At 40.2% G+C, this 27,425-nt stretch overlaps 1 protein-coding gene across 2 annotated transcripts in view; it reads right to left on the minus strand.

Annotated features, from left to right (window-relative positions):
* Window positions 1-27,425, minus strand: part of LOC102191011 (cytochrome P450 3A24) — a 59,174-nt gene that overhangs the window by 28,594 nt on the left and 3,155 nt on the right. Inside the window, exons 2-7 of one of the 2 annotated variants that reach the window (XM_018039888.1) lie at window positions 24,250-24,343; window positions 20,050-20,102; window positions 10,558-10,657; window positions 6,481-6,594; window positions 6,145-6,233; window positions 2,419-2,567 (exon numbers count right to left, since the gene is read on the minus strand). In XM_018039888.1, the coding sequence (XP_017895377.1) occupies window positions 2,419-2,567; window positions 6,145-6,233; window positions 6,481-6,594; window positions 10,558-10,657; window positions 20,050-20,102; window positions 24,250-24,343 (599 nt within the window). Of the gene's footprint in view, window positions 1-2,418; window positions 2,568-6,144; window positions 6,234-6,480; window positions 6,595-10,557; window positions 10,658-20,049; window positions 20,103-22,272; window positions 22,294-24,249; window positions 24,344-27,425 lie in introns of those variants that run through there. The other variant, XM_018039889.1, reaches the window with a different exon arrangement.

Consider the following 27,425-nt stretch of genomic DNA (forward strand, 5'->3'; position numbering starts at 1 on the left):
CAAATGGGACCTAATTAAACTTAAAAGCTTCTGCACAACAAAGAAAAGCAAGGTGAAAAGCCAGCCTTCAGAATGGGAGAAAATAATAGCAAATGAAGCAACTGACAAAGAATTAACCTCAAAAATATACAAGCAACCCCTACAGCTCAATTCCAGAAAAATAAACAACCCAATCAAAAAATGGGCCAAAGAACTAGATAGACATTTCTCTAGAGAAGACATTCAGATGGTTAACAAACACATAAAAAGATGCTCAACATCATTCATTATCAGAGAAATGCAAATCAAAACCACAATGAGGTCCTATTTCACGCCAGTCAGAATGGCTGCTATCCAAAAGTCTATTAGCAATAAATGCTGGAGAGGGTGTGGAGAAAAGGGAACCCTCTTACACTGTTGGTGGGAATGCAAACTAGTACGGCTACTATGGAGAACAGTGTGGAGATTCCTTAAAAAACTGGAAATAGAACTGCCTTATGACCCAGCAATCCCACTGCTGGGCATACACATCAAGGAAACCAGAATTGAAAGAGGTATGTGTACCCCAATGTTCATTGCATCACTGTTTATAATAGCCAGGACATGGAAGCAACCTAGATGTCCATCAGTGGATGAATGGGTAAGAAAGCTGTGGTACATATACAAATGGAGTATTACTCAGCCATTAAAAAGAATACATTTGAATCAGTTCTAATGAGGTGGATGAAACTGGAGCCTATTATACAGAGTGAAATAAGCCAGAAAGAAAAACACCAATATAGTATACTAACACATATATATGGAATTTAGAAAGATGGTAACAATAACCCTGTATGCGAGACAGCAAAAGAGACACAGATATATAGAACAATCTTTTGGACTCTGTGGGAGAGGGAGAGGGTGGGATGATTTGGGGGAATGGCATGGAAACATGTATAATATCATATAAGAAACAAATCGCCAGTCCAGGTTTGATACAGGATCCTTGGGGCTGGTGCACTGGGATGACCCAGAGGGATGGTTTCAGGATGGGGAACACATGTACGCCCGTGGTGGATTCATTTTGATGTGTGGCAGAACCAATACAATATTGGAAAGTAATTAGCCTCCAATTAAAATAAATAAATTAAAAATAAATAAGTAAACAGTGCTGTGATGAACATTGGGGTACACATCCTTTATATTTAATAAGTAAAGAAATAAAATTTTTAAAAAGGAAATGAAGACTAAAACTCATCAGATAACATGATCATGTATACAGGGAATCCGAAGGACACCACTAAAAACCTATTAGAAAAAATAAAGAAGTTCAGCAGGGTTTCAAGTTACGAGATCAAAATACAAAATCAATTGTATTTCTATACATTGCAATAAATAAAATGAAAGTGACATTAAGAAAACAATTCCACTTATGGTAACATCAAAAAGAATAAATAAGTAGGAATAAAATAAAAGATATGTAAAATTTACACTCTGAAAACCACAAAACCTTGTTGAACTAAATTAAAGAAGATGTAAATGAAGACATTCCATGTTCATAAATCAGAACATTTTCATTGTCAAGATGGCACATCAACAGATATAAGACTTTCCCTATCAGAACCTTAGCTGGCCTCTTTGAAGAAACTGACTATCTTAGATTAAATTCATATGAAATTGCAAGGGGCTCATAGAAGACAAAATATTCCTGAAAAAATAATAAAGTTATAAGACACACCTTTCCTGATTTTAAGACTTACCTTAAAGCTACATTAATCAAGGCAATGTGGTACTGGCCTAAGGATGAACATATAGATTCATGGAATAGAATTTCAAGTCCAGAAATAAACCCACATGGCTATGGTCAACTGAACAGTGAAAATGTTTCCAAGACCATCTAATGGAGACAAAATAGGCTTTTCAACAAGTGGTGCTGAGACAACTGGATAGCTATAAGCATATTACACCAGGGGTATTTATTTAAGTAATAACTGAAATCTGTACCTTTTGACTACCATCATCCAATTCTCCTATCTCCCAAACCCTGTCTCTGGAAACCAAAAATCTGACATTGTTTTTCAATGAATTTGGATTCCTTTTTTTGATTCGTCATGTAAGTATTTGCCTTTCTCTGTCTGACTTATCTCACTGAGCATAATGCCCTCCACTGAGATCCAGCCACATTGCTGCAAATGGCAGGATTTCCTTCCTTTTAATGGCTGAATAGTATTCTGGTGGATGTGTGTGTGTACACCACATTTTCCAAATCCACTTATCCATCGATGGACACTTAGTTGTAAAAACGATTGAACTGTACATTTTAAGTGGGTGAATTGATGGTATGTGAATTACATCTCAATAAACCTCTGAAAAAGAAGGAAGGAAGGGAGAAAGAAAGAATGAGAGGGAAGGAGGGGTGGAGGGAGGAATACAGAAAAAGAAACATAGTAGGACACTTACCTATTGAGAGAAGAAATGGATCAAGGATACTAAATCTTAAGAGCTTCTGGACATTCTCCACAAACGGATCTTGTGGGTTGCCAAGGGAATCAATATTCACTCCAAATGATGTGCTAGTAATCACATCCATGCTGTAGGCCCCAAAGATGCTGAGTAGAGAAAGACAAACACAGTTAAAATCAGGACCAGCTGACTATCCATATCCAACACAGTCAACAAGAAAATCATATAAAATCAGATGCCCAGGCAAGACAGGTCAAGAGCCACACTCTCTGAGAACCACCTGCTGGATCACGGAAGACTGCCTGCTACTATCACTCACTCCTGAGGTGTGTAGGAGGTGTGAATGATGCAACTGCCCCTGTGCTGGGGGGATGGGGACACTAAGGCAAGTTAGACGCCCCCACCGCCAAACTCAAGGAGCTCAGTCATAGAAGGATAGAACCCACAATCAGACAAAGGACAGTAGTGTGCTTTGACTATGGGCAATGAAAGGTGTATGAGGACTGTGTCTGCGAGCAAAGGGAGTAAATTCACTCTTCCTGGGGAGTCAAGAAAGGGGACATTGATCTGGGTCTCAGCTCACCACAGAACCCGTGCTCAGAGCTGATTCCCTTTTAGAGCAAAACCAGAGTTGATATACAATATCACATTAGTTTCAGGTGTAGAAGAGTGATTTTAAATACTTCATTTAAAGTTATTATTAAATATTGGCTACATTCCTGTTATGTACATCTATCCTTGCAGCACAATTATGTTATACATTGCAATTTGTACCTTTTAATCCTCTATCCTATCGTGCACTCCCCTTCCTGCTCCCCGCTGATGACCATCAGTTTGTTTTCTACATCTGTGAGTCTGTTTTGGTTTTATATATTGATATTTATTCATTTTATTTTTAGATTCTACATATACATGATAACATGCAATACTTTTTATTCTCTAACTTATTTCACTTAGCATAATACCCTCTAGGTCCATGTATGTTATTGTAAATGGTAGAATTTCATTCTTTTTTATGACTCAGTAATATTTCTTGAGTTTGAGTGAACTCTGGGAGTTGGTGATGGACAGGGAGGCCTGGTGTGCTGCAATTCATGAGGTTGCAAAGAGTCAGACACGACTGAGCAACTGAACTGAACTGAACTGAATATTTCGTGTGTGTGTGTGTGTGTGTGTGTGTGTGTGTGCACGTGTATACTTGTACACGTGCCACATCTTCTTCTTCCATTCATCTGTTGGTGGATACTTACGTTGTTTCCATATCTTAGCTATTGTAAATAATGCTGATGTAAACACGTACATTTTCAAATTCGTGTATTCATGTTCATTGGATATATACCCAGGGTGGAATTGCTGTATCATATGAAAGTTCTTGGGCTTCCCAGGCCTCTGAGTAGTAAGGAATCTGCCTGCAATGCAGGAGATTTGGGTTTGATCCCTGGATCAGGAAGATCCCCTGGAGAAGGAAATGGCTACCCACTCTAGTACTGTTGCCTGGGAAATCCCATGGACAGAGGAGCCTGGTGGACTACAGTCCATGGGGTTGAGAAGAGTTGGACATGACTGAGCAACTGAGCACACACAGAACAGTTATCTTTTTAGTTTTTGGAGAAACCTCCATATGTTTCCCCAGTGGCTACATCAATTTACATGTCTACTGACCTTATACCAGGGTTCCCTTTTCTCCACATCCTCACCAACATTTGCTATTTGTAAACTTTCTAATGATAGTAATTCTTACAGGTGGTGGGTGATTTTGTGATTTTGGTTTCCATTTCTCTGATAATATGCAATGTTGAGCATCTTTTCAACTGTATATCTTCCATGGAAGAAATATCTATTAAGATCTTCTGCTCATTTTTCGTTGGGTTGTTTGTTTTTCAGATTTTGAGTTGTATGAGACATTTATATATTTTTGATATTAACCTCTTATCATATCATTTGCAAATATTTTCTCCCATCCATTCACCAGGTTGTCTTTTCATCTTATGAAAAATTTACTTTGTTGTGCAAAAGATTTTTAAGTTTAACTGGGCACCATTTGTTTATTTTTGCTCTTGTTTTCTTTGCCTTAAGAGTCAAATCTAAAAATGTACAGTTATGATTATGTCAAACAGCATTCATTCTCCCTATTGTTTCTTCCATGTTTTTATGGTTTCCAGTCTTACAGTCAGGTTTTTAATCCATTTTGAGTTTGTTTTTGTATAGAGTGTGAGAAAATGTTTTAATTTCATTCTTATGCACGTAGCTGTCCAGTTTTCCCAACACACTTATTGAAATGACTGTCTTTAATCCATTGTTTATTCTTGCCTCCTTTATCATAGATTAATTGACTATAAGTGTACAAGTTTATTTTGGGGCTCTAAATTTTATTCAGTTGATCTTTGTGTCTGTTTTTGTGCCCATACTCTCTCTCTTTTTTAATCCATACTTTATTTTTTTTTATTTAAATTTATTTATTTTAATTGGAGGCTAATTACTTTACAATATTGTATTGGTTCTGCCACACATCAACATGAATCCGCCATGGGTGTACACGTGTTCCCCATCCTGAACCCCCCTCCCACCTCCCTCCTCATACCATCCCTCTGGGTCATCCCAGTGCACCAGCCCCAAGGATCCTGTATCAAACCTGGACTGGTGATTTGTTTCTTATATGATACCCATGTTTCCATGCCATTCCCCCAAATCATCTCACCTTCTCCCTCTCCCACAGAGTCCAAAAGACTATTCTATACATCTGTGTCTCTTTTGCTGTCTCACATACAGGTTCATGTTCATCACAGCACTGTTTATAAAAGCCCATACTCTTTAAAATCAGGAACAAGACAAGGATGCCCACTCTCACCCCTTCTATTCAATGTAGTATTAGAAGTCCTAGCCACACGAATCAGACAAGAAAAAGAAATAAAAGGCATCCAAATTGGAAGGGAACACGTAAAACTATCGCTATTTGCAGATGAAATAATACTTTTACATAGAAACTTCTACCAAAAAACTAGAATAAATGAATTCAGTAAAGTGGCAGGTACATGGTTAATATGCAGATATCTGTTGCTTTTCTATACAATAATAAAGAACTACCAGAAAGAGAAAATGATAAAACAATCCTGTTAAAATCACATAAAAAAGAATAAAATACCTAGGAATAAACTTAACCAGGGAGGTGAAAGACCTATACTATGAAAACTATAAAACAGTGAAGGAAATTGAAGATGACACAAAGAAATGGAAAGATATCTCCTGTACATGGAAAGGAATAATTAATGTTGCTAAAATGTCCATATTATCCAAACCAATCTGTAGATCTAATGCAATCCCTATCAAAATGCCCGTGTTACTTTTCACAGAACTAGAACAAATAATCCTCAAATTTATATGGAACCATATAAGACCATAAATAGCCAAAGCAATCTTGAAAAAAACAACAGAGATGGAGGCATCACACTCCCTGACTTAAGACCAAACTGTGTATTTTTGTTTCCCAGAATATCCAAGGTGACAGTTAAACAGATAAGTTAACCCTGGCTCAGGTACACAGAAGATACCTTCTGATATTTTTATGAGCCACCACTCATTCTCGGGTGGCCAGTCAGAGTTGTAAACCATATACTTACTTCTGTTTGGTCACTAGAGTAACTCAGCAGTAGGAATTTGGCTCCAAGGCAGGAAACACAAGGGTCTCAGTGGAGCTCAGGTACAAACAACTTCACCCCTACTTACTCTTTCATGTTGACGGACGTGCCTTTCTCTGCTTCCTTCCTCAGGTTCCTCACCAACACATCTCCATACTTCCCAATGATAGGGAACATCTAGACACAAAACACAACAGCACTGGGAGTTAAATGCGGAGACTCAAGTTTCAGAAGAACCTGGTTTTCAGGGGCATGCAGCCATAAGGGACATTTTATTATGAATCTGATGAGGTCTCTTTTAGGATATGAAGATAAAAACCATTTTAGGAAACTCAAATTTGGCACACCACTCCTTGGACAGGGACTATGAATTTATTTTCTACCTTATTCTTTAAGTTGCTCATGGAAAACCCTCTTCTTTTACCTCTTTGAGCTTCCCACTGGTGAAGGTTGGAGACAGCAATGTCCGTATTCTCTTCCAATGTTCATCCTCGGCCACAGTGATGGCATTTTTCATAATTCCCAATGGACCAAAAACCTAGAGTTGAAAGCAAAACACATTTTAGCCTACCTAAGTTTTAACCCTGGGATTTCTTTGGAAGGAATGATGCTAAAACTGAAGCTCCAGTACTTTGGCCACCTCATGCGAAGAGCTGACTCATTGGAAAAGTCTCTGATGCTGGGAGGGATTGGGGGCAGGAGAAGAAGGGGACGACAGAGGATGAGATGGCTGGATGGCATCACTGACTCGATGGACGTGAATCTGAGTGAACTCCGGGAGTTGGTGATGGACAGGGAGGCCTGGCGTGCTGCAATTCATGGGGTCGCAAAGAGTCGGACACGACTGAGTGACTGAACTGAACTGAACTGAAGTTTTGGAAATCTCAACAGTTGTGGAAGATTTGTTAATAATTTGGGGACAATGTATTCAATAAATCTTTAGTGACTATCTACATAGTACCAGGCCCTATGCTAGATGCACAATAAACATTTATCCTGAGTCTCTAGGTTCCTGCGAAGGTGGTAGACATTTGGACACTTCATGTGGTTTCCAGCCTTCATATTCCAATCTCCTTTTATTTATTTATTTATTTTCTTTCTTTTTTTTTAATTTTTATTTTTACTTTATTTTGCTTTACGATACTGTATTGGTTTTGGCATACATTGACATGAATCAGCCACGAATGTATATGAGTTTAAACGCAAATGACCCATGTAGTGCAGAAAGGGTTCTTCCAGGGTGATAGAAGGGTATAAGGTCTAGTTCATCTTCCTGGGCTATGCAGAGAAGGGATTGGTGGCAGCCAGCCAGATAGCCTTGGCAGACTGCATTTTGCCTCAGATTACTTCTGTATTTACATATATTTACAGGCTGACCAACTTGAAAAGGAATGTGCTGATATGGTGGGGGTTTTTTAGTACTACCTACACAAAAGATTAGGAATCTACTTGCTATTCTGAAAAAATTACGCAGGGATATGGAAAATATTTTCCCCTACATTTCCACCCAAGGAGTAGAAGGGTAAAGAAGATAACTATATTTCTCATCTTGGAACAGGCTTATGAAGCCAACCTGTTTTAAAATTTCCTCAATCTTTCAAATTTATATTTTGTTTTAAAATGGATACCTCCAACCCTTGTTTTTGACAAAGCTCACAAACAAGAAAGACAAATTTCCTTACCTTGATAAAGAGCATCTACAAAAAAAACCCTACAGCTAACATCACTTTAATGATGAAATACTAAGGTGACATCACCAAGATAGCAGAGGAGGAGACTACAGCCTTTGTTGTCTCACAATTGGACAGCTCACAGTAAATGAAATTCGGTCTAAAAGGTGTCAGCAATATAACAGACCACACTTGAAAATAACTTGCAGAAAGAGTAAGGAGAATAGTTACATTTTGTTTGCATCATCCCTTCCCCTAGGCCAGCACTGCTCAGCATCAACAAGGAAGTCCCCAGCCTGAGACATTTTCCCTGCTGGAAAAAAAAAAACAAAAAACTAAAAGAGACGACATGAAGAGTGACCAGTTTCTCCAGACTTTCAGAACATTGCACAAATGACCTGCTTTGCTTTCACCCCACCCAGAGACGAGCAGAGCTGAGACAACCAGAGACAACTAGAAACAAAGAAGAAGGGCAAGGACTACCAGTGTCAACCACGCAGCAGGAGTGACTATGGTTCTCTGTATCCTGCTCTGCAGAAAACCCCAGAAACTGCTATGACGAAACCAACTGCCAGCATAGTCATTGGAAAACCTCTGAAAATTTTGGTGCTGATCACTTTCCAGGGTTCTACCTTAGCAGACTCCGATTTCCTGAGTCCTGTCTTCCCCCTCAACTTCAACAGAGCTGCTCCAGCCACTGATGCCCTGAGACTCAGGATCCACACCGGCTGCCAGCCCCAATCTTTTGAGCTGGGCATGTGAAAAAACCCCATCCCAGACCCCTGCAGCTGCTCAGGTGTTTATACTACATCAGTGGAAAGCAGTAGGTATTATGTGCTTTTGTAGCTACACACACACACACCTACCTGTCTATATCTGCCTCTATCTGTCATCGGTCTATATCATCTGGCCTGCTATCATCTATCTACACAGAAAAGCATGGATTTACATGGATAGTTCAGTCAGTGACTTCACTGGGTTTAGTCTAGTTTCTCAGTCTCTGAACCTATGACTCTTTCTCCAACAGTGAAAATGCTGGCTCCCATCATCCTTTCTGTATTACTTGATCAATCCTCCTTTATGGACCCAATCCATGAACCATTCCTTTCCACTCATGATGCCCCCTCACCCTACAGGCCACCCCACAAGTGAGCATTTTGGGTTCTCTCACCCATGCCCGGCTGCCATCCCTGTGGACACCCTCCCCTCCCTGCTCAGTCTCTGACTTGGAGCCACTGTCCTCCTTCTCTGGCTCCACCCTGACATGTGGGGCTGCCCACCTTCTGTGGTCCACCTTCGGGTTTAGGACTGGACTGTCCAGGAAGAGATGGCAGGCAAGGGAAGGAGAGGGGAGGGAAGGGGCAGGAAAGGGAAAGGAAGAGCCATGTGCAGCTTCTGATCCCACTGAAACTGACCAGTGCCTGTAGCCTTTCTCCCAGTCAACTGATCTCTCAGCCACCTTTAATTTCACATTCATGGTGTTAAGGCAGTTGCATGAACCCTACTCTACTGCCTCCAGCCCCACTAGAGCTGCCCAGTTAGTGCCACTGCTGATGCTACAAGACCCAGGGTCCACACCAGCAGCCAATCTTTTTTGATGCGCATGTGCAGAACACCATCAGAGGCCCCTGCAGATGCTCAGATGCCTAAAGCCAGTCCTTACTACTGTCACTCGACTGCACTGACACACCTGCCCACAGCTAACCTCTGCAGCCACACACCTGCACACTGCCAGGCTCAAGCCTGAGCACAGCAATGAAGACCCAGCCCAGCTAAAAATACAATAAATAAATTATTTTTAATGGATAGTCTTTCCATAAATGGTGCTGGAGCAAATCAAACATTTAGATGCAAAAGAAAAAAAAAAGACAACCTCATACATTACACAAAACCTCAGATAAAATGGATCATAGACTTAAATGTAAAACATAAAATGATTTAATGTTTAGGAAAAAATAAGAGATAATCTTCAGGGCCTGGGGCTAGGTCAAGATATTTTGGACTTGACAACAAAGGCAAAATCCATAAAAGAGAAAATTGATAAATCATTTATCAAAATTTAAAGAACAATATTTGCTAAAGACCTTGATAAGAGGAAAAAGCAAGCTACAAGCCATGACTATAAAATACCCTGCATGCGAGGCAGCAAAAGAGACACAGATGTCTAGAGCGGACTTTTGGACTCTGAGGGAGAGGGAGAGGGTGGGATGATTTGGGAGAATGGCATTGAAACATGTATACTATCATGTAAGAAATGAATCGCCAGTCTATGTTCGATACAGGATACAGGATGCTTGGGGCTGGTGCACAGGGATGATCCAGAGAGATGATATGGGGTAGGAGGTAGGAGCGGGGTTCATGTTTGGGAACGCATGTACACCCGTGGTGGATTCATGTCAATGTATGGCAAAACCAATACAGTATTGTAAAGTAAAATAAAGTAAAAATAAAAATTAAAAAGAAAAGAAAAGAATAGCAAGAGGGAGTCTTGTAGGGATGGAACAGTTCTATACATTGATTGTCGTGGTAACTACACAAATCTACATCGAGCACACACTTCCGTAGAGCAAAACATACACAAATGAGTGAACATGAAACTGATGAAGTCAGAATAAGCTCCATGAACAGTATGAATGTCAATTTTCTGCTTTGAAATTATATTTTAATTAATTGATGTATTAATTGTTGGAGAAATCAGGACAAAAGTTACATGACATGCAGTCTCTTTGTATTTTTCTCTTTTGACAACAGCCTATGAATTTATAATATATTGCAAAATGCATATCTAAGAAACAAATAAATTTTAAATTAAAATAAAAATGGATGCCTACCCTCCGGTTTGTGAAGACAGAATAACATTCTTTCACTAGTACTGTTTTGATCACGTCTGGATCTGTGATAACCAACAGAGGTTGTTTACCTTCAAAAATCCTGTTTAGGAAAAACAGAGTTTATTAAACTTAATGAGCCATTTTGCAGGTGAAACCACACCTGGAAGTCCAGATCTCCATCCTAACATTACATCATCTATCCTTATAAGTGAAGTGAAGTGAAGTGAAGTCGCTCAGTCGTGTCCGACTCTTTGCGACCCTGTGAACTGTAACCGGCCAGGCTCCTCCATCCATTGGATTCTCCAGGCAAGAATACTGGAGCGGGTTGCCATTTCCTTCTCCAGGGGATCTTCCTGATCCAGGGATTGAACCGGATCTCCCGCATTGCAGGCGGACGCTTTAACCTCTGAGTCACCAGGGAAACCCATAAGGTCATAGTTAAAACTACCATGAAAACATTTTTAATTGTAGGCTGTAGGGACATGGGTATTTCCTATACCATTCTCCACAATATTTGTAGGTTTAATATATTTCATTATTAAAAATGAAGTTATTTTAGTAAATAGCTGAAGTAAATTATTTGAAAATTAAAAAATAATTAAGGAGAGTCAATCTACTCAGTCATTTTTAAAGATATACCCAAAGCATGAAAATGCATATAATATTAGATGAAAACTGTTGACACATTGATTATAAATATGTAACAAAGTATCTGCAAATGGAGGGAGATTTGGAATGCTCTACAAGTGACAGTGGGATTATGAAAGTTTTCTTGCCCTATTGTCTAAAATTTGTTTGCTAGTTTATAATTTTAAGGAAATATTTTAAATAATGAGCTATCCTTGGGAGCATCAAGTTTAGGGTAATTTGAACAAAAGGAAAAAGAGAAAAAAACTTTCAGAGGAGTCTATTTAATTCATTTTCTAAATATTTTCTTTCATTACATGGGTCCTGTGGGCCTTGGGCTCCATGTAGGTGACATCCATCACCAGCTCGGCAGGCCCACGTCTGACCCACCTCTCACACAAAGCTGACTCCTCAGATGTGACACGTCGCCGTTTGACCTCATCTCCTGACTGTCAGGATGCCCGTCCATGGGAATGGGCCACTGGCATGAGATTTACTCTGAGTTATTTACACTGTCTTCTGACATTTTGGTTTCACTGTCAATCACTTGCAATGGCTATAGCGAATTGGAAGATTTTCTCCATGTTCCCTATTCCTCCTTTAACTCCACAGAAGACTTTCAAATGGTTTTGTGATTACATGTAAAGACTGCAGAGAAACACTGCACTTACCTCTGCCCATTTCCAAAAGCTGTTCTAAAACTCGGAGGGTGTAAGTGGGTGTCAAGAGCACTTAGTGCTGAAGCAGTGATAGGAGGGATTGAGGAGGCACTTAATCTGCTCTTCCACCTGACTGACCATATTACTTGGATGATTCCCTTCTTCCCATCACAGTTTTGCAACAACACTTGGGTGGAGAAGAGATAGTGGTTTGGGGTGACCCTTTATATTCATGATGTCACTTAATAATTTCTCTCACTACCAGTTACAATTCAGATTTTTGAACCCTCCTCAGATCATACTGATTTGCTATACTGATGAGTGGGGTCAAAGTCTGTATTTATAACAAGCTCTCCCAGGTGGCCCTCATTCATGTCCAACATGAGAATCGTTTTCTAAAGAGAGACCTGGTATCCACCATGAAAACGTGACTCCATCCAGAGCTCATAGGTACTAAATGTTGGAGGGGCAGTTGGAGCTGGGCCAGTAGTGTCCTAGGGCTATATATTCTTTCCACTCAACCAGGTTGAGTTTTGTGGTCATAACAACTTGGCAGGGTCCTATGGTTTCTGAGGATCTGATAAGAGAAGATGAAGAGGTCTGGACAGGTAGGGCCTCTGCCATTTGCTTTTGGCAAAGAAGCACCACATGACACCTCTCACTCTGTTCTCATTAAACCTCCAATAGCTCCTAAAGCCCACCTGACACACTCGGGTTGGATATATATACCCTACATCTCCTCAAAGTCAGAGAAAAACAGTAGATAAAACAGTTATTGAATACAATTCTATCAGAAAATCTTACCTGAAAATTAAAAAAAAAAAACAAAAACTTCGTATGTGTAGAGAAAGTAAGAAACTGAGCAGAAACGATTTCCAATTATGTTTACCTATAACCCTCATCTCTTTTCCCAAAGGACATATTAAAGCCAAAATTTAAATAAAGGACTTTGGGTTTTAATTAGAAGAGAAGCATGTGATCATACAGGGGGGGTTTTAGCCCTTATTTTACAAACCCATAGGAGTACTCATAGAGCTGCCTCATTTTTCTGGAGCAGGAATAAATGTCATTATACAGATTTACTTATGTATGTGTGCAAGTATATCCATGAAATAAATTTTCAGCAATGGAATAACTAGGTCAAAAGAGAAGTGCAGGCTTCCAGTTCAGGATGGTGGAGTAGAAGGACCTGTGCTTATCTCCTCCTGCGAGAGCACCAAGTGTGCAGTTAGCTGTTGGCAAACCATTGGCAGGAGGATACTGGGACCCACCAAAAAAAAAAAAAAAAAACCCCACATCCAAAGACAAAGAAGAAGCCACAGTGAGAAGGTAGGAGGGACACAATTACAATAAAATCAAATCCTGTACCTGCCAGGTGGGTGACCCACAGACAGGAGAACAGTAATACCAAAGAAGTTCTCACACTGTTGCCAAGGTTCTGAACCCAACATCAGGCTTCCCAGCCTGGGGATCCGACAAAGGGACTGGGAATCCCCAGGGAATCTGGCCTGGAGTGCTAGTGAGATTTGATTATAGGACTTCCAGAGGACCAGGAGACACAGAGACTCCAGTTTTGGAGGGCACAAACAAAATTTTGTGCTCATCAAGACCCAGAGAGAAGCAGTGACTCCACAGGAGACTGAACCAAAACTATCTGCTGGTGTCGGAGGGCTTCCTGTGGAGGAGTGGGTTAGCAGGGGCTCACCACAGGGACGGGGGCACTGGAAGTTCCCCTTTGGCATAAACCCTCTTCAGTTCAGTCGCTCAGTCGTGTCTGACTCTTTGTGACCCCATGAATCGCAGCACGCCAGGCCTCCCTGTCCATCACCAACTCCTGGAGTTCACTCAGACTCACGTCCATCGAGTCAGTGATGCCATCCAGCCATCTCATCCTCTGTCGTCCCCTTCTCCTCCTGTCCCCAATCCCTCCCAGCATCAGAGTCTTAGAGTCTTTTCCAGTGAGTCAGCCCTTCGCATGAGGTGGCCAAAGTACTGGAGTTTCAGCTTTAGCATCATTCCTTCCAAAGAAATCCCAGGGCTGATCTCCTTCAGAATGGACTGGCTGGATCTCCTGGCAGTCCAAGGGACTGTCAAGAGTCTTCTCCAACACCACAGTTCAAAAGCATCAATTCTTTGGCGCTCAGCTTTCTTCACAGTCCATCTCTCACATCCATACATGACCACTGGAAAAACCATAGCCTTGACTAGACAGATCTTTGTTGGCAAAGTAATGTCTCTGCTTTTCAATATGCTATCTAGGTTGGTCATAACTTTTCTTCCAAGGAGTAAGCGTCTTTTAATTTCATGGCTGCAATCACCATCTGCAGTGATCTTAGAGCCCCCCAAAATAAAGTCTGACACTGTTTCCACTGTTTCCCCAACTATTTCCCATGAAGTGATGGGACCAGATGCCATGATCTTCGTTTTCTGAATGTTGAGCTTTAAGCCAACTTTTTCACTCTCCTCTTTCACTTTCATCAAGAGGTTTTTTAGTTCCTCTTCACTTTTTACCATAAGGGTGGTGTCATCTGCATATCTGAGGTTATTGATATTTCTTCCAGCAATCTTGATTCCAGCTTGTGCTTCTTCCAGCCTAGCGTTTCTCATGATGTACTCTGCACAGAAGTTAAATAAGCAGGGTGACAATATACAGCCTTGACGTACTCCTTTTCCTATTTGGAACCAGTCTGTTGTTCCATGTCCAGTTCTAACTGTTGCTTCCTGACCTGCATATAGGTTTCTCAAGAGGCAGGTCAGGTGGTCTGGTATTCCCATCTCTTGAAGAAAATTCCACAGTTTATTGTGATCCACACAGTCAAAGGCTTTGGCATAGTCAATAAAGCAGAAATAGATGTTTTTCTGGAACTCTCTTGTTTTTTCCATGATTCAGCAGATGTTGGCAATTTGATCTCTGGTTCTTCTGCCTTTTCTAAAACCGGCTTGAATATCTGGAAGTTCATGGTTCACGTATTGCTGAAGCCTGGCTTGGAGAATTTTGAACATTACTAGCATGTGAGATGAGTGCAATTGTGCGATAGTTTGAGCATTCTTTGGCATTGCCTTTCTTTGGGATTGGAATGAAAACTGACCTTTTCCAGTCCTGTGGCCACTGCTGAGTTTTCCAAATTTGCTGGCAAATTGAGTGCAGCACTTTCACAGCATCATCTTTCAGGATTTGAAATAGCTCAACTGCAATTCCATCACCTCCACTAACTTTGTTCATAGTGATGATTTTTAAGGCCCACTTGACTTCACATTCCAGGATGTCTGGCTCTAGGTGAGTGATCATACCATCGTGATTATCTTGGTCATGAATATCTTTTTTTTTTACAGTTATTCTGTGTATTCTTGCCACCTCTTCTTAATATTTTCTGCTTCTTTTAGGTCCATATCATTTCTGTCCTTTATCGAGCCCATCTTTGCATGAAATGTTCCCTTGGTATCTCTAATTTTCTTGAAGAGATCTCTAGTCTTTCCCATTCTGTTGGTTTCTCTATTTGTTTGCATTGATGGCTGAGGAAGGCTTTCTTATCTCTTCTTGCTATTCTTTGGAGCTCTGCATTCAGATGCTTTTTCGCATTTCTTTTCCATGGGGATGGTCTTGACCCCTGTCTCCGGGTACAATGTCACGAACCTCCGTCCATAGTTCATCAGGCACTCTATCAGATCTAGTCCCTTAAACGTATTTCTCTCTTCCACTGTATAATCATAAGGGATTTGATTTAGGTCATACCTGAATGGTCTAGTGGTTTTCTCTACTTTCTTCAATTTAAGTCTGAATTTGGCAATAAGTTCATAATCTGAGCCACAGTCAGCTCTGTGGGGTCACCATTAACCCTACCATAGAGCCTGTAGACCCCAGGGCTGGGTCACCTCAAACCAAACAACCACCTGAGCAAGGCCTTGCCCACCAGAGAAAGACCCAGTTTTTCCCACTGCCAGTCCCTCCCATGAAGAAGCTTACACAAGCCTCCTGGCCTCAGCCATCAGAGGGAAGACAGAAGCAAGAAGCACAATGCAGCAGCTAAAACAAAAACCATATTACAGAAAGTTAATCATGATGTGAAAAGATGCTCAGTATCACTCATTATTAGAGAAATGCCAATCAAAACTACAATGAGATATCACCTCACACAGGTCAGAATGGCCCTCATCAAAAAGTCTTCAAACAACAAATGCTGGAGACGGTGTGGAGAAAGGGGAACACTCTTGCACTGTTGGTGGGAATGTAAATTGATACAGTCACTATGAAAGACAGTATGGAGATTCCTTAAAAAACTAGGAATAAAACATGACCCAGCAATCTCACTCCTAGGCATATACCCTGAGGAAACCAAAATTGAAAAAGACACATGTATCTCATTTTCATTGCAGCACTATTTACAATGTCTAGAACATGGAAGCAACCTAGATGTCCATCGACAGATGATTGGATAAAGAAGTTGTGGTACGTATACGCAATGGAATATTACTTGGCCATAAAAAGGAATGCCTTTGAGTCAGATGTAATGAGGTGGTTGAACTAGAATTTATCATACAGAGTGAAGTAAGTCAGAAAGAGAAAGATAAATATCGTACACTAATGCATATATACGGAATCTAGAAAAATGATACTGAAGAATTTATTCATAGGGCAGCAATGGAGAAAAAGATATAGAGAATAGACTTATGGACATGGGGAAAGAGAAGGAGAGGGTGAGATGTATGAAAAGAGTAACATGGAAACTTACATACCACATGTAAAATAGATGGCCAATAGGAATTTTCTATATGGCTCAGGAAACTCAAATAGGGTCTCTGTATCAATCTAAAGGGGTGGGATGGGGAGGGAAATGGGAGAGGGGTTCAGGAGAGAGGGGATATTTGTATGCTGTTGCTGCTGCTAAGTTGCGTCAACTGTGTCTGACTCTGTGTGACCCCATAGACGGCAGCCCACCAGGCTCCTCTGTCCCTGGAATTCTCCAGGTAAGAACACTGGAGTGAGTTGCCATTTCCTTCTCCAATGCATGAAAGTGAAAAGTGAAAGTGAAGTCGTTCAGTCGTGTCCGACTCTTAGAGACCCCATACTTATGGCTGATTCATGTTGAGGTTTGACAGAAAACAACAAAATTCTGTAAAGCAATTATCCTTCAATAGAAAAACATTTTTAAATTAATTTAACTGGGAGTCCAGGACAGCTATGCTACTGAACTTGCCTAAGGAACCACCACCAAGGATGCTACCAGGGAAGGCATAATGCTAAATAACCTCTGGAACTGCAGACCTCCATCCATATTGCTACTCAGGACAGAGCCAGAGCCTCTGACATCTTGCCATGGAGACTGAGAGCATGCTCACAGCTGCTGTGTGCACAGTGACTGTCTGCATCTGTGTTGAGCTGCTGGGAAGCTATTGGAGTGACTGATGCCATGATTTCTTGTACTAGTGCTGCCTCAACAGATAGCTAGTTGTCTGTGCTTGTCTTTCTCAATTATTGTTCCCTGAGACTCTACCAGGAGCAAATAAAAAGTGATTCTCCCTTTCTTCAAAAGAAAGAAAGAAAGAAAGTTAATCATGATGAAAAAGCAGAAACTTATATCCTAGATGAAGGGACAAGATAAAACCCCAGAAAAACAACTAAGTGAAGTGGAGATAGGCAACCTTCCAGAAAAAGAATTCAGAACAGTGATAGTGAAAATATACCAGGATCTTGGGAAAAGAATGGAGGCAAAGATTTAGAAGATGCAAGAAATGCTTACTAAAGACCTGGAAGAATTGAAGAACAAACAAACAAACACAGGTGAATAACACACTGCTGCTGCTGCTGCTGCTAAGTCACTTCAGTCGTGTCTGACTCTGTGTGACCCCATAGACGGCAGCCCACCAGGCTCCCCCATCCCTGGGATTCTCCAGGCAAGAACACTGGAGTGGGTTGCCATTTCCTTCTCCAGTGCATGAAAGTGAAAGGTGAAAGGGAAGTCGCTCAGTCGTGTCCGACTCTTCACAACCCCATGGACTGTAGCCTACCAGGCTCCTCCATCCATGAGATTTTCCAGGCAAGAGTACTGGAGTGGGGTGCCATCGCCTTCTCCAGAATAACACACTAGAAGGAATTAATAGCAGAATGACTGAGGCAGAAGAACGGATAAATGACCTGGAGGACAGAATGGTGGAAATCTCTGCTGTAGAACAGAACATAGGAAAAAGAATGGAAAGAAATGAAGACAGCCTAAGAGACCTCTGGGACAACATTAAACACACCAACATTCATATTATAGGGGTCCCAGAAAGAGAAGAGAGAAAGAAAGGGCATGAGCAAATATATGAATAGAAAACAGCTGAAAACTTCCCTAACATGGGAAAGGAAATAATCAACCAAGTCCAGGAAGCACAGAGAGTCCCAGTCAGGATAAACCCAAGGAGGAACACACCAAGACACACAGTAATCAAACTGACAAAAATTAAAGACAGAGATAAAACATTAAAAGAACAAGGGGAAAATGACAACTAACACACAAGCGAACTCTCATCAGGCTATGAGTAGATTTCTCAACAGAAACTCTACAAGCTGAAGGGAATGGCATGATATATTTAAAGTGACGAAAGGGAAGAAATTACAACCAAGAATACTCTACCCAGAAAGACTCTCCTTCAGACTTTATGGAGAAATCAAAAATTTCCAGTCAAGCAAAAGTTAAGAGAATTCAGCACCACCAAACCAGCTTTACAACAAACGCTAAATGAATTTCTCTAGGCAGGAAACACAAGAGAAGGAAAAGACCTACAGAAAATAACCCCAAAACAATTAAGAAAACGGTAATAGAATCATTCATATCAATCATTATCTCAAAGGTAATGGATTACCGTAAATGTAAATGGATTAAAGACACCAACCAAAAGACATTGACTGGCTGGTTGGATGAAAACATATGCATGTATGCACTTTCACTTACTGCATCACTCTGCTTGACACACTCCCCCCCAAATTGTATGTAATTGTTTTATATTGTTTATTTAATCATGTTTCCATTATGGCAATTGTAATTATCTTTTATTTTTGTCTGACTGTTGATTGTGAAAACTGATAAACATCTTTTACTATTGTGATTATGATACTATTACTCACTTAATAACACTATATCTTGACTGGCCAACAGAAAAATAATAGAAGTCTACATCACCAAAACTAGGATCAAATAGGAAAACCTGTAGTCACTTTTTAAAATCCAGATGCATATCAGAATTATCTTGAAACTTTCTGAAAAATACAAATGCTCAGGTATTGCTTTTTTTCTTCCAGAGCTCCACATGTTTCTAATGAGCAGTCATGTTTAAAAACAACTGGACTATATGATGATCTTTTACTTTTATCTAGTTTATTTCACTTTTTCTATTTCATATTCAGTGCTCCCATTTCGTTTAGTTTATGTTCTCCAGTTTTTCCATCTTTTCTTCTTTTTTTTCCTTTGATGTTCTTTCTTGAACCTTTATCAAGTATAGTAGAAAAGCATTTGTATACTACATATAAATATGTATAATATATATATTTTAAAAAACATGAATTTTTGCCTAACTAAAAAAATTATGACATTTCAATTTTACTTGTTTGACTTAGTATGAACAGAATGCTAGATTTCTAATTAAAAAATAGACATGCAACAAGTGACAAAGGTTTATGGTATGAAATAGAGAACTATAGTCAATATCTTATAATAACATATGATGGGAAATAATTTTGAAAATAATATATGTGTATTTGTATAACCAAATCACTTTGTGTGCACATTGTAAGTCAACTCTACTTCAATAAAATATATACATTTTAAAGAGAGAGAGAAACATGTGGGAAAGGGTCATAAAATGCATTTATAGGCACATATTAGAATGTTCTGGAATAATGCATTTTATGCAATTAAAGGCAACCTAAGGAGAGAAAAAGTGGAAAAGGGGGGAAAGAGTGAGACACTGACAGAAAGTGATGCTAGGAGTCCCTGGGTGTCAAAGTCTGGAGAAAAATGATGACCTGTGACTCTCCAGGCTTGATTCAGACTGTGGACCTGCATACCTGGTGTCTTCCAGGATCTCTGGGCAAAAAAGTCTCCAAAGCTTTACAACAAATGACTTCACTCCAAGAAGCTCTGGAGTGAGACTACCCTCTATACCAAGAGGAGAGGGAGAGTGGATAATTATACCAAATGTATCCAACAGAAGTTTCCAGAATACTCACCCCCAAATTTTCCCATACTTTCTAAAACATTCTTCATCAAACTCACACATACCCTGCAAGGAAAAACAAAATTATGTTATTAATATACTGTATTGAACCCTACCTCTAATTCACAAAACTATCATTTCTCACTGGCAGTTGGAGGGAAGTTCTTATTCACAAATGTCTTAAGGGAAAGGAGAGAAAATAGAGGAGATATTGGAAACTGACAATTTAAAATCACTCCTATTATACAGAGTGAAGTAAGCCAGAAAGAAAAACACCAATACAGTATACTAATGCATATATATGGAATTTAGAAAGATGGTAACGATAAGCCTATATGCGAGACAGCAAAAGAGACACAGATGTATAGAACAGTCTTTTGGACTCTGTGGGAGAGGGAGAGAGTGGAATGATTTGGGAGAATGGCATTGAAACATGTATAATATCATATATGAAATGAATCGCCAGTCCAGGTTTGACGCATGATACTGGATCCTTGGGGCTGGTGCACTGGGATGACTCAGAGGGATGGTACGGGGAGGGAGGTGGGAGAGGGGTTCAGGATGGGGAACATGTGTATATTTGTGGCGGATTCATGTTGATGTAGGGCAAAACCAATATAATATTATAAAATAATTAACCTCCAATTAAAATAAATAAATTTATATTAAAAAAATAAATAAAATCACGCCTAAATATTCTTTGAATATTATAGATACTAAAACACTTACCCCTCTCAATGAATACTACTTACTCCTTGTCTTTCTGGAGGCTTTTCCTTGTGCATGTGTTGTCTAAAATCCTTTCATCTCTAATCCCCCATGGACATGTGAGAAAACTGAAGCTGAGAGACGTAAGAGTTTCCTACACACTCTTTCATCTCCTAGTTAAGCAGCCTTTTCATTTATCTCATGCGAATTCTAACAGAATAAGGAAGTTAAAGCACCAGGGATGTTTTTCAATCTCACAGATTTAAATAAGTCTAAGGAGTGTGTGCTGAATGAGAGAGTGAGTGAGTGAGTGAGTGAATGACAAAGTGGACTTGCCTTCTAGTTTTCCAGCTCAACCCAGAAAAAATGGGAAGATGCCACAACTACACAAAGGACAATGAGGTTTACATGCCTGGCCTGAGTTTTTCCTTCTATAACTTAAAAGAAAAAAAAAAGCCTTTTGCTAAGTTTCTAATGTGATATCCGAACTGTGGTGTTGGAGAGGACTGTTGAGAGTCCCTTGGACTGCAAGGAGATCAAACCAGTCAATCCCAAAGGAAATCAACCATGAGTATTCATTGGAAGGGTTGATGCTGAAGTTGAAGCTCCAATGCTTTGGCCACCTGATGCAACAAGCTGACTCATTGGAAAAGAACCGATACTGGAGAAGTGGGCGACAGATGATGAGATGGTTGGATGGCATCACTGACTCAATACATCAGTTTGAGCAAACTCCAGGAGATGGTGAAGGACAGGGAACCCTGGTGTGCTTCAGTCCATGGGGACACAGTTGAGTGACTGAACAACAAACAACGAAGCAAACGAAGTTCTCAGAAATGTGGGGTTTTTAGGTGCATCTGCTAAGAAGTTCATCTCAGAAAGGTTGATAGGAAATTACTGCTTCTTCAGATGGAAAAATATTCAGGAAGTTATTAGGTAGTAATGAGATAACGACAATCTCAGTTGGGAGAATTGGGATCTAAGAAACAATCCTTATGTCTGCTGGAAAGGAAATCTGAGTCAGACAGCAGCCGGCACACAGGGCTCTGCCCATGGACAGCTGGACATAGTTCACGACCTTCAGTTGAGGGACCAGGCCCTGGGGGAATCATCAGAGCATGATGAATATTAAGATTCAGCCAGAATTCACAGCCCATCTGCTATCTGGTACATTCCCTCCAGTTAAACATTAAATTAAATTTTTAATAATTTTTTCAAATCATATCCTTTCTAGTGAATTTGCATATGTGATTCTGTCTTATTTTTTAAAACTCCACAACTTGTTTGGTCATTAAATATCTGAAGCAAATAGACAACCACCATGTTGCCTCAGTTACACTCATTCCCTGCTCAAACTAACCCGTGAGGTGCCTGCTCTTAAGGCACAGAAAAAGTAGAAAGCTTTTGTTCCATCTCTCAAATCCCAAAAGATGTCATGTGTAGCAAGAGGTAGAGCAGAAAATGGAAAAAAACAAACAAACTGCAGGCATCAGCAGTTCCTGAGAGAATCCAAGTATGTGCAAATTACCTGATATGTTAAAAACTAAAGTGTCCTGCCGGGAGCCAACGTGAGGAACTCCGCCCGTGGCAAAGGTCATGAGGAAGGAGGCTCGGCATTACGCAAAGGCGGGATCGAGCCTCAGGAGACCCCCTGTTCCCGAGCATCTACCCCCAAAACCAGAGTTTACTGGTTTACTGCTTTATGCTCTCACCTACACCTCTGACTTTACAGGGGGCTGTCCTCCACCACCTCTCTCAGGAAGGAGTTAACTTACAGCTCCAGTCAATAAAAATTCCTGGGCGTGACAAGAGTGTTTCAACTTACAAACTCCTCTGAAGGTTCTCTAGCCTGCCTGAACAGGTTTGTCCAGCCACATGTGATTATTCATAGCCTCCCAACCGTGAGAGGCACTAGATGCTTTAAAATTTCTAAATACAGATTCTTTTGAGAAGTTAGAAAATTATTAGTATAGTATAGTGGGTTGATTAGGAATTATATTGGTGAAGGGTTTTTCATTTGTTGAGCCAATATTTGCTGCTAAATCTCCATATTCCCTGCCCTTATAATGAATATAACTAGCATATAGGATAAATAAGTATTAACCTTTGTCTGGTTATATTCTTTGTCCATTTTTTATTTAAGCCTTAGTGATTTTTGCTCTTTGATTGTAAGATGTTTTTAAATAACAGCTCTTCTTAATCTGATGCCAAATATTTCTCCTTTATTTGATTTTTATTTTATGTTTTAAATATTTAGAAATAATATTTTTATGTAATCAAAAAAAAAGTATTAACCTTTAAGATTAATCATGTTAAACCTTACGCTAAGTAAATTCCTTTCTTAATTGTAACCCACTACACTTTCACCCTATAGGAATCCAACTTTATCTGGTACCTTAGGAGGGTGGCGCCTGGTTTAAGAAAAAATCACCCCTGGAAAAAATAAGTTTTCTGGTTGACTGACCATTATCAGAAAGGGGTATAAAATGTCAGCAGGCCTCATGGCCAGAAGTGATGTAAAACCCCTAAAACCTTTGTATACATTTATATGAAGCACCTGATTTTGACAAGGGTCAGTTCTGCTGACCCCGCGTGACTCTGTATTCTATCTCTATGTGTAACAAAAAGTATATAAGCAAACCTTAAAATAAAGAAAACGGATCAGTTTCTGGAAAGACTGATTCCCCCGTGTCGTTCTTTCTTGTTCTCCGTTTTTCTGGCTAAATTCCCATCTGTAGCGTGGGTACTCACCAAGTCTGCTAATTTTGCCCTGGCTTCTAAGACCCACGCGAGAGAGAGCCCAAGGCAGGGCACCCTCCGCTACTCAAGTGGGTGCCGGTGGCCTACGTAAGTGGTGCAAACCTCTTGTCTCGAGGTTTTATTGGTATTCCATGTAAACCAAGTTATTCAGCCTCTTTTTCTCCACTAATTTTCCTACTACACTATTCTTTCTAATCTCTCTTTATATTTCTAATTAAATAGCTTTTTCCTAGGACACTGATTCCGTCTCCCCTTCAAATTACCCTAGATCCACTGGGGCTGGACCCCAGCAGTGTCCAAGCAATTCAGGAGGAAAGGGACAAAAGGGTACCCAGAGCTTATGCTACCAACAAGGCACATCCAACACTAGTGTACGCAGCATAATGAGCCAAAACCAGGCATCCCTTCATGCTTTCCTCCTGACAATTAGTAGGACTGGGCCTTGCTGGGAGTCTGCACCTGGCAGAAAGAAGATCCTCTCCACAAAGCTTACAAGATGGAAGTTCAAGTCCTGTGCTGACTCAGCCAAGAGAGCTCGACTGTCTGAGGAGGCAAACTTGAGGCTCCTGAAAGCTGACAATAGAGGCCTCGGGTAAAAAGGTCATGTGTGGTGGGGTCTATGATGCCATTTCTGGGAAGTAAGAAAACTCTCAACTGCCTCCTGAGGAGGAGAATTTTTACTATGGAACTCAGCTGGGATTTGCAACCATAAGAAGCAAAAAAAGGGACATCAAGCAACACGCACCTTTCGGTAGGACAGAACGTTTCCAAAATAAGGTAGAGGTCTTGGCCCAGGAACTCCCAACTTCTTAAAAAGCCCATAGGAATACGTTCCATATCTATGAATTGAGAGAGAAAATCCAGGTCACGGATTGTGGAATAAGTGCTGGAGCTGCCCAGTCACTAACTCGAAACTGGAACCATCAGCCTAGAGAGGTAATATATAGGTAATAAATAATAACAGCAATTCCAAAAGCAATAATTACTTTCACTCATCTTCTTTCCCTCCTCCATAGTGAGACCACAAATAGCAGCTGAAATCTTGATGGTCCCAATCCTAGAGTGGATGCTTGATAAATATTTACAATTTGAGAGCTCCTGGGAGGTTTAGGTATAATTCCTCCAAAAAATTCATTCATATGTATTTAGTAAGTTGACTCTTCCATGATTTAGAGATTCTCATTCTAAGCACACAGGGGAAAATTTTTTTCTGTCTCAAACATGAGATTTTGGATAACTGCATCCACCCGAGCATAACATGGCATTGTTCTTATACTTATCCTTTTCCTTCCCTTTATGCTGTTGTTGTTGTTTAGTCACTCAGTCACGTCTGACTCTTTGTGACCCCATGGACTGAAGCATGCCAGGCTTCCCTGTCCTTCACCATCTCCTGGAATTTGCTCAAATTCATGTCCATTCAGTCAGTGATGCCATCCAACCATCTCATCCTCTGTTACCCCCTTCTCCTCCTGCCCTCAATCTTTCCCAGCATCAGGGTGTTTTCCAAGGAGTCAGTTCTTTGCATTGGAGCTCCCGCCACGATCTGACCGATTTTAAGATCTGATTCTTCTTAACTCTGTCTTCACAAGCAGGCATTAAAACAAGCACTGCTTTTCACTTTAATTAAAATAATATTAGTTTATTAAGCATAACTTGCTTTATTATTTAATGGCAATTCAGTTCAGTTCAGCCACTCAGTCCTGTCTGACTCTTTGCAACCCCATGGACTGCAGCATACCAGGCCTTCCCTGTCCATCACCAACTCCCAGAGTTTACTCAAACTCATGTGCATTGAGTCAGTGATGCCATCCAACCATCTCATCTTCTGTTGTCCCCTTCTTCTCTCGCCTTCAATCTTTCCCAGCTTCAGTGTCTTTTCCAATGAGTCAGTTCTTTGCATCAGGTGGCCAAATTATTGGAGTTTCAGCTTCAGCATCAGTCCTTCCAATGAATATTCAGGACTGATTTCCTTTAGGATCGTCTGGTTGGATCTCCTTGAAGTCCAAGGGACTCTCAAGAGTCCAACATGACAGTTCAAAAGCATCAATTCTTTGGTGCTCAGCTTTCTTTATAGTTCAACTCTCACATCCATACATGACTACTGGAAAAACAATAGCTTTGACTAAATGGACCTTTGTTGGTAAAGTAATGTGTCTGCTTTTTAATATGCTGTCTAGGTTGTTCATAGCTTTTCTTCCAAGGAACAAGCATCTTTTAATTTCATGGCTGCAGTCACCATCTGCAGTGATTTTGGAGCCCAAAGAGATAAAATTTCTCACTCTTTCCATTGTTTCCCCATCTATTTTCCATGAAGTGATGGAACCAGATGCCATGATCTTAGTTTTCTGAATGTTGAGTTTTAAGTCAGCTTTTTCACTCTCCTCGTTCACTTTTATCAAGAGGCTCTTTAGTTCTTCTTTGCTTTCTGCCATAAAGGTGGTGTCATAAGGGTGGCAATATATTTTTACAAATTAATTATCTAAACGATTAAAATGAGCCAGTTAGCATCACTGCCCCAAACATGGGAAATGCAAACTTAATGGTTATTATAGTGACACATAGACTTGAATTACATCAGTGGTTGTGTAAATGCTTAACACCTGGAGCTAAAAAAGGAACTATATTTTGCCTACCTACCTGAGTCAATTATATGATATCTATGAGTATATCTGGGCTTCCAAGGCAGCTCAGTCACAAATAATCTTCTGACCAATGCAAGAGACCTGGGAGATACTGGTTTGATCCCTGGCATAGGAAGGTCCCTGGAGGAGAAAATGGCAACCCACTCCAATACTCTTGCCTGGAGAATCCCATGGACAGAGGAGCCTGGTGGGCTACAGGCCATAGGGTTGCCAACAGTCAGACATGACTGAAGCAACTTAGCAAGGACGCACAAGCCAAGTGCGAATCAACTGAATTGAGTATTTTTTTTAATTTAAAACTTTTTCACCCATTAACAAAATATATCCTTTATACTCATTTTTCACTCCATTCTTATCATCTTGCCTATCAGTCAGTGATCAGCTTAATATGCTCAGTGTCTATTTTCTGTATGTGTTCTTAGAAAATATATAATCATGCCTCATGTGCAGATGCTTTTATTTACTCTCTACCATTTTTTTTTTTTACTGCACTGAACAGTATGCAGGACATGCATTATCTTTGTTCCCAGACCAAGGGATCAAACTTGGGCTCTTGGCAGTGAGAGTGAAAAGTCCTAACCTTTGTACCACCAGGGAATTCTCTCTTTATTTTTTATTTTGAGATAACAGTACATTCATAAGAATTTATAAGAAATAGTACAGAAAGATCTCATTTACTCTTAACCAGTTCCACCCAGTGGAGACATCTTTAAAAACTATACAGTAACCCAACACACACACACACACCCAGGTACAGCTTTGCAGTCTATGGTTTGTTACCCATGGTCTATGTGGTTAACATATTGGTCTAAAAATATTAAGTGGAAGATTCCAGAAATAATTTATAAGTTTTAAATTGTGCATTGTTCTGAGCAGCGTGATGAGATTTTGCTCCATCTGGCAAAATGTGAACCATCCCTTTCTTCAGTGCGTCATGCCTGTTAGTCACTTAGTAGCTGACTTAATCATCAGATCAACTGTCATGGCATCATCAGTGCTTCTGTTCAACTCTTATGCTGTGATGGTTGAATTCTTGAAGCACAGTGTTCTTATCTGTAGAATGAAAACTGTGCTCAAGTCTTCCATTACCATCATAGAAACTGAGTACCTTTCAGCTACACCCATGGCTCTGTCGTCAGGCAGTTTGGTTGATTTGGACTACAAAGAAGGATGATTGACCCTTATGTTCCCTGACACTGTAGAAATGACCCAATGACTAAAGGATCCATTTCCAGACCATTCCCCACCTCATGGCATCTGGTCCTCCAACCAGTGATAC

The sequence above is a fragment of the Capra hircus genome, chromosome 25 (genome assembly GCF_001704415.2).
Source record: "Capra hircus breed San Clemente chromosome 25, ASM170441v1, whole genome shotgun sequence".
NCBI classification, from domain to species: Eukaryota; Metazoa; Chordata; class Mammalia; order Artiodactyla; family Bovidae; genus Capra; species Capra hircus.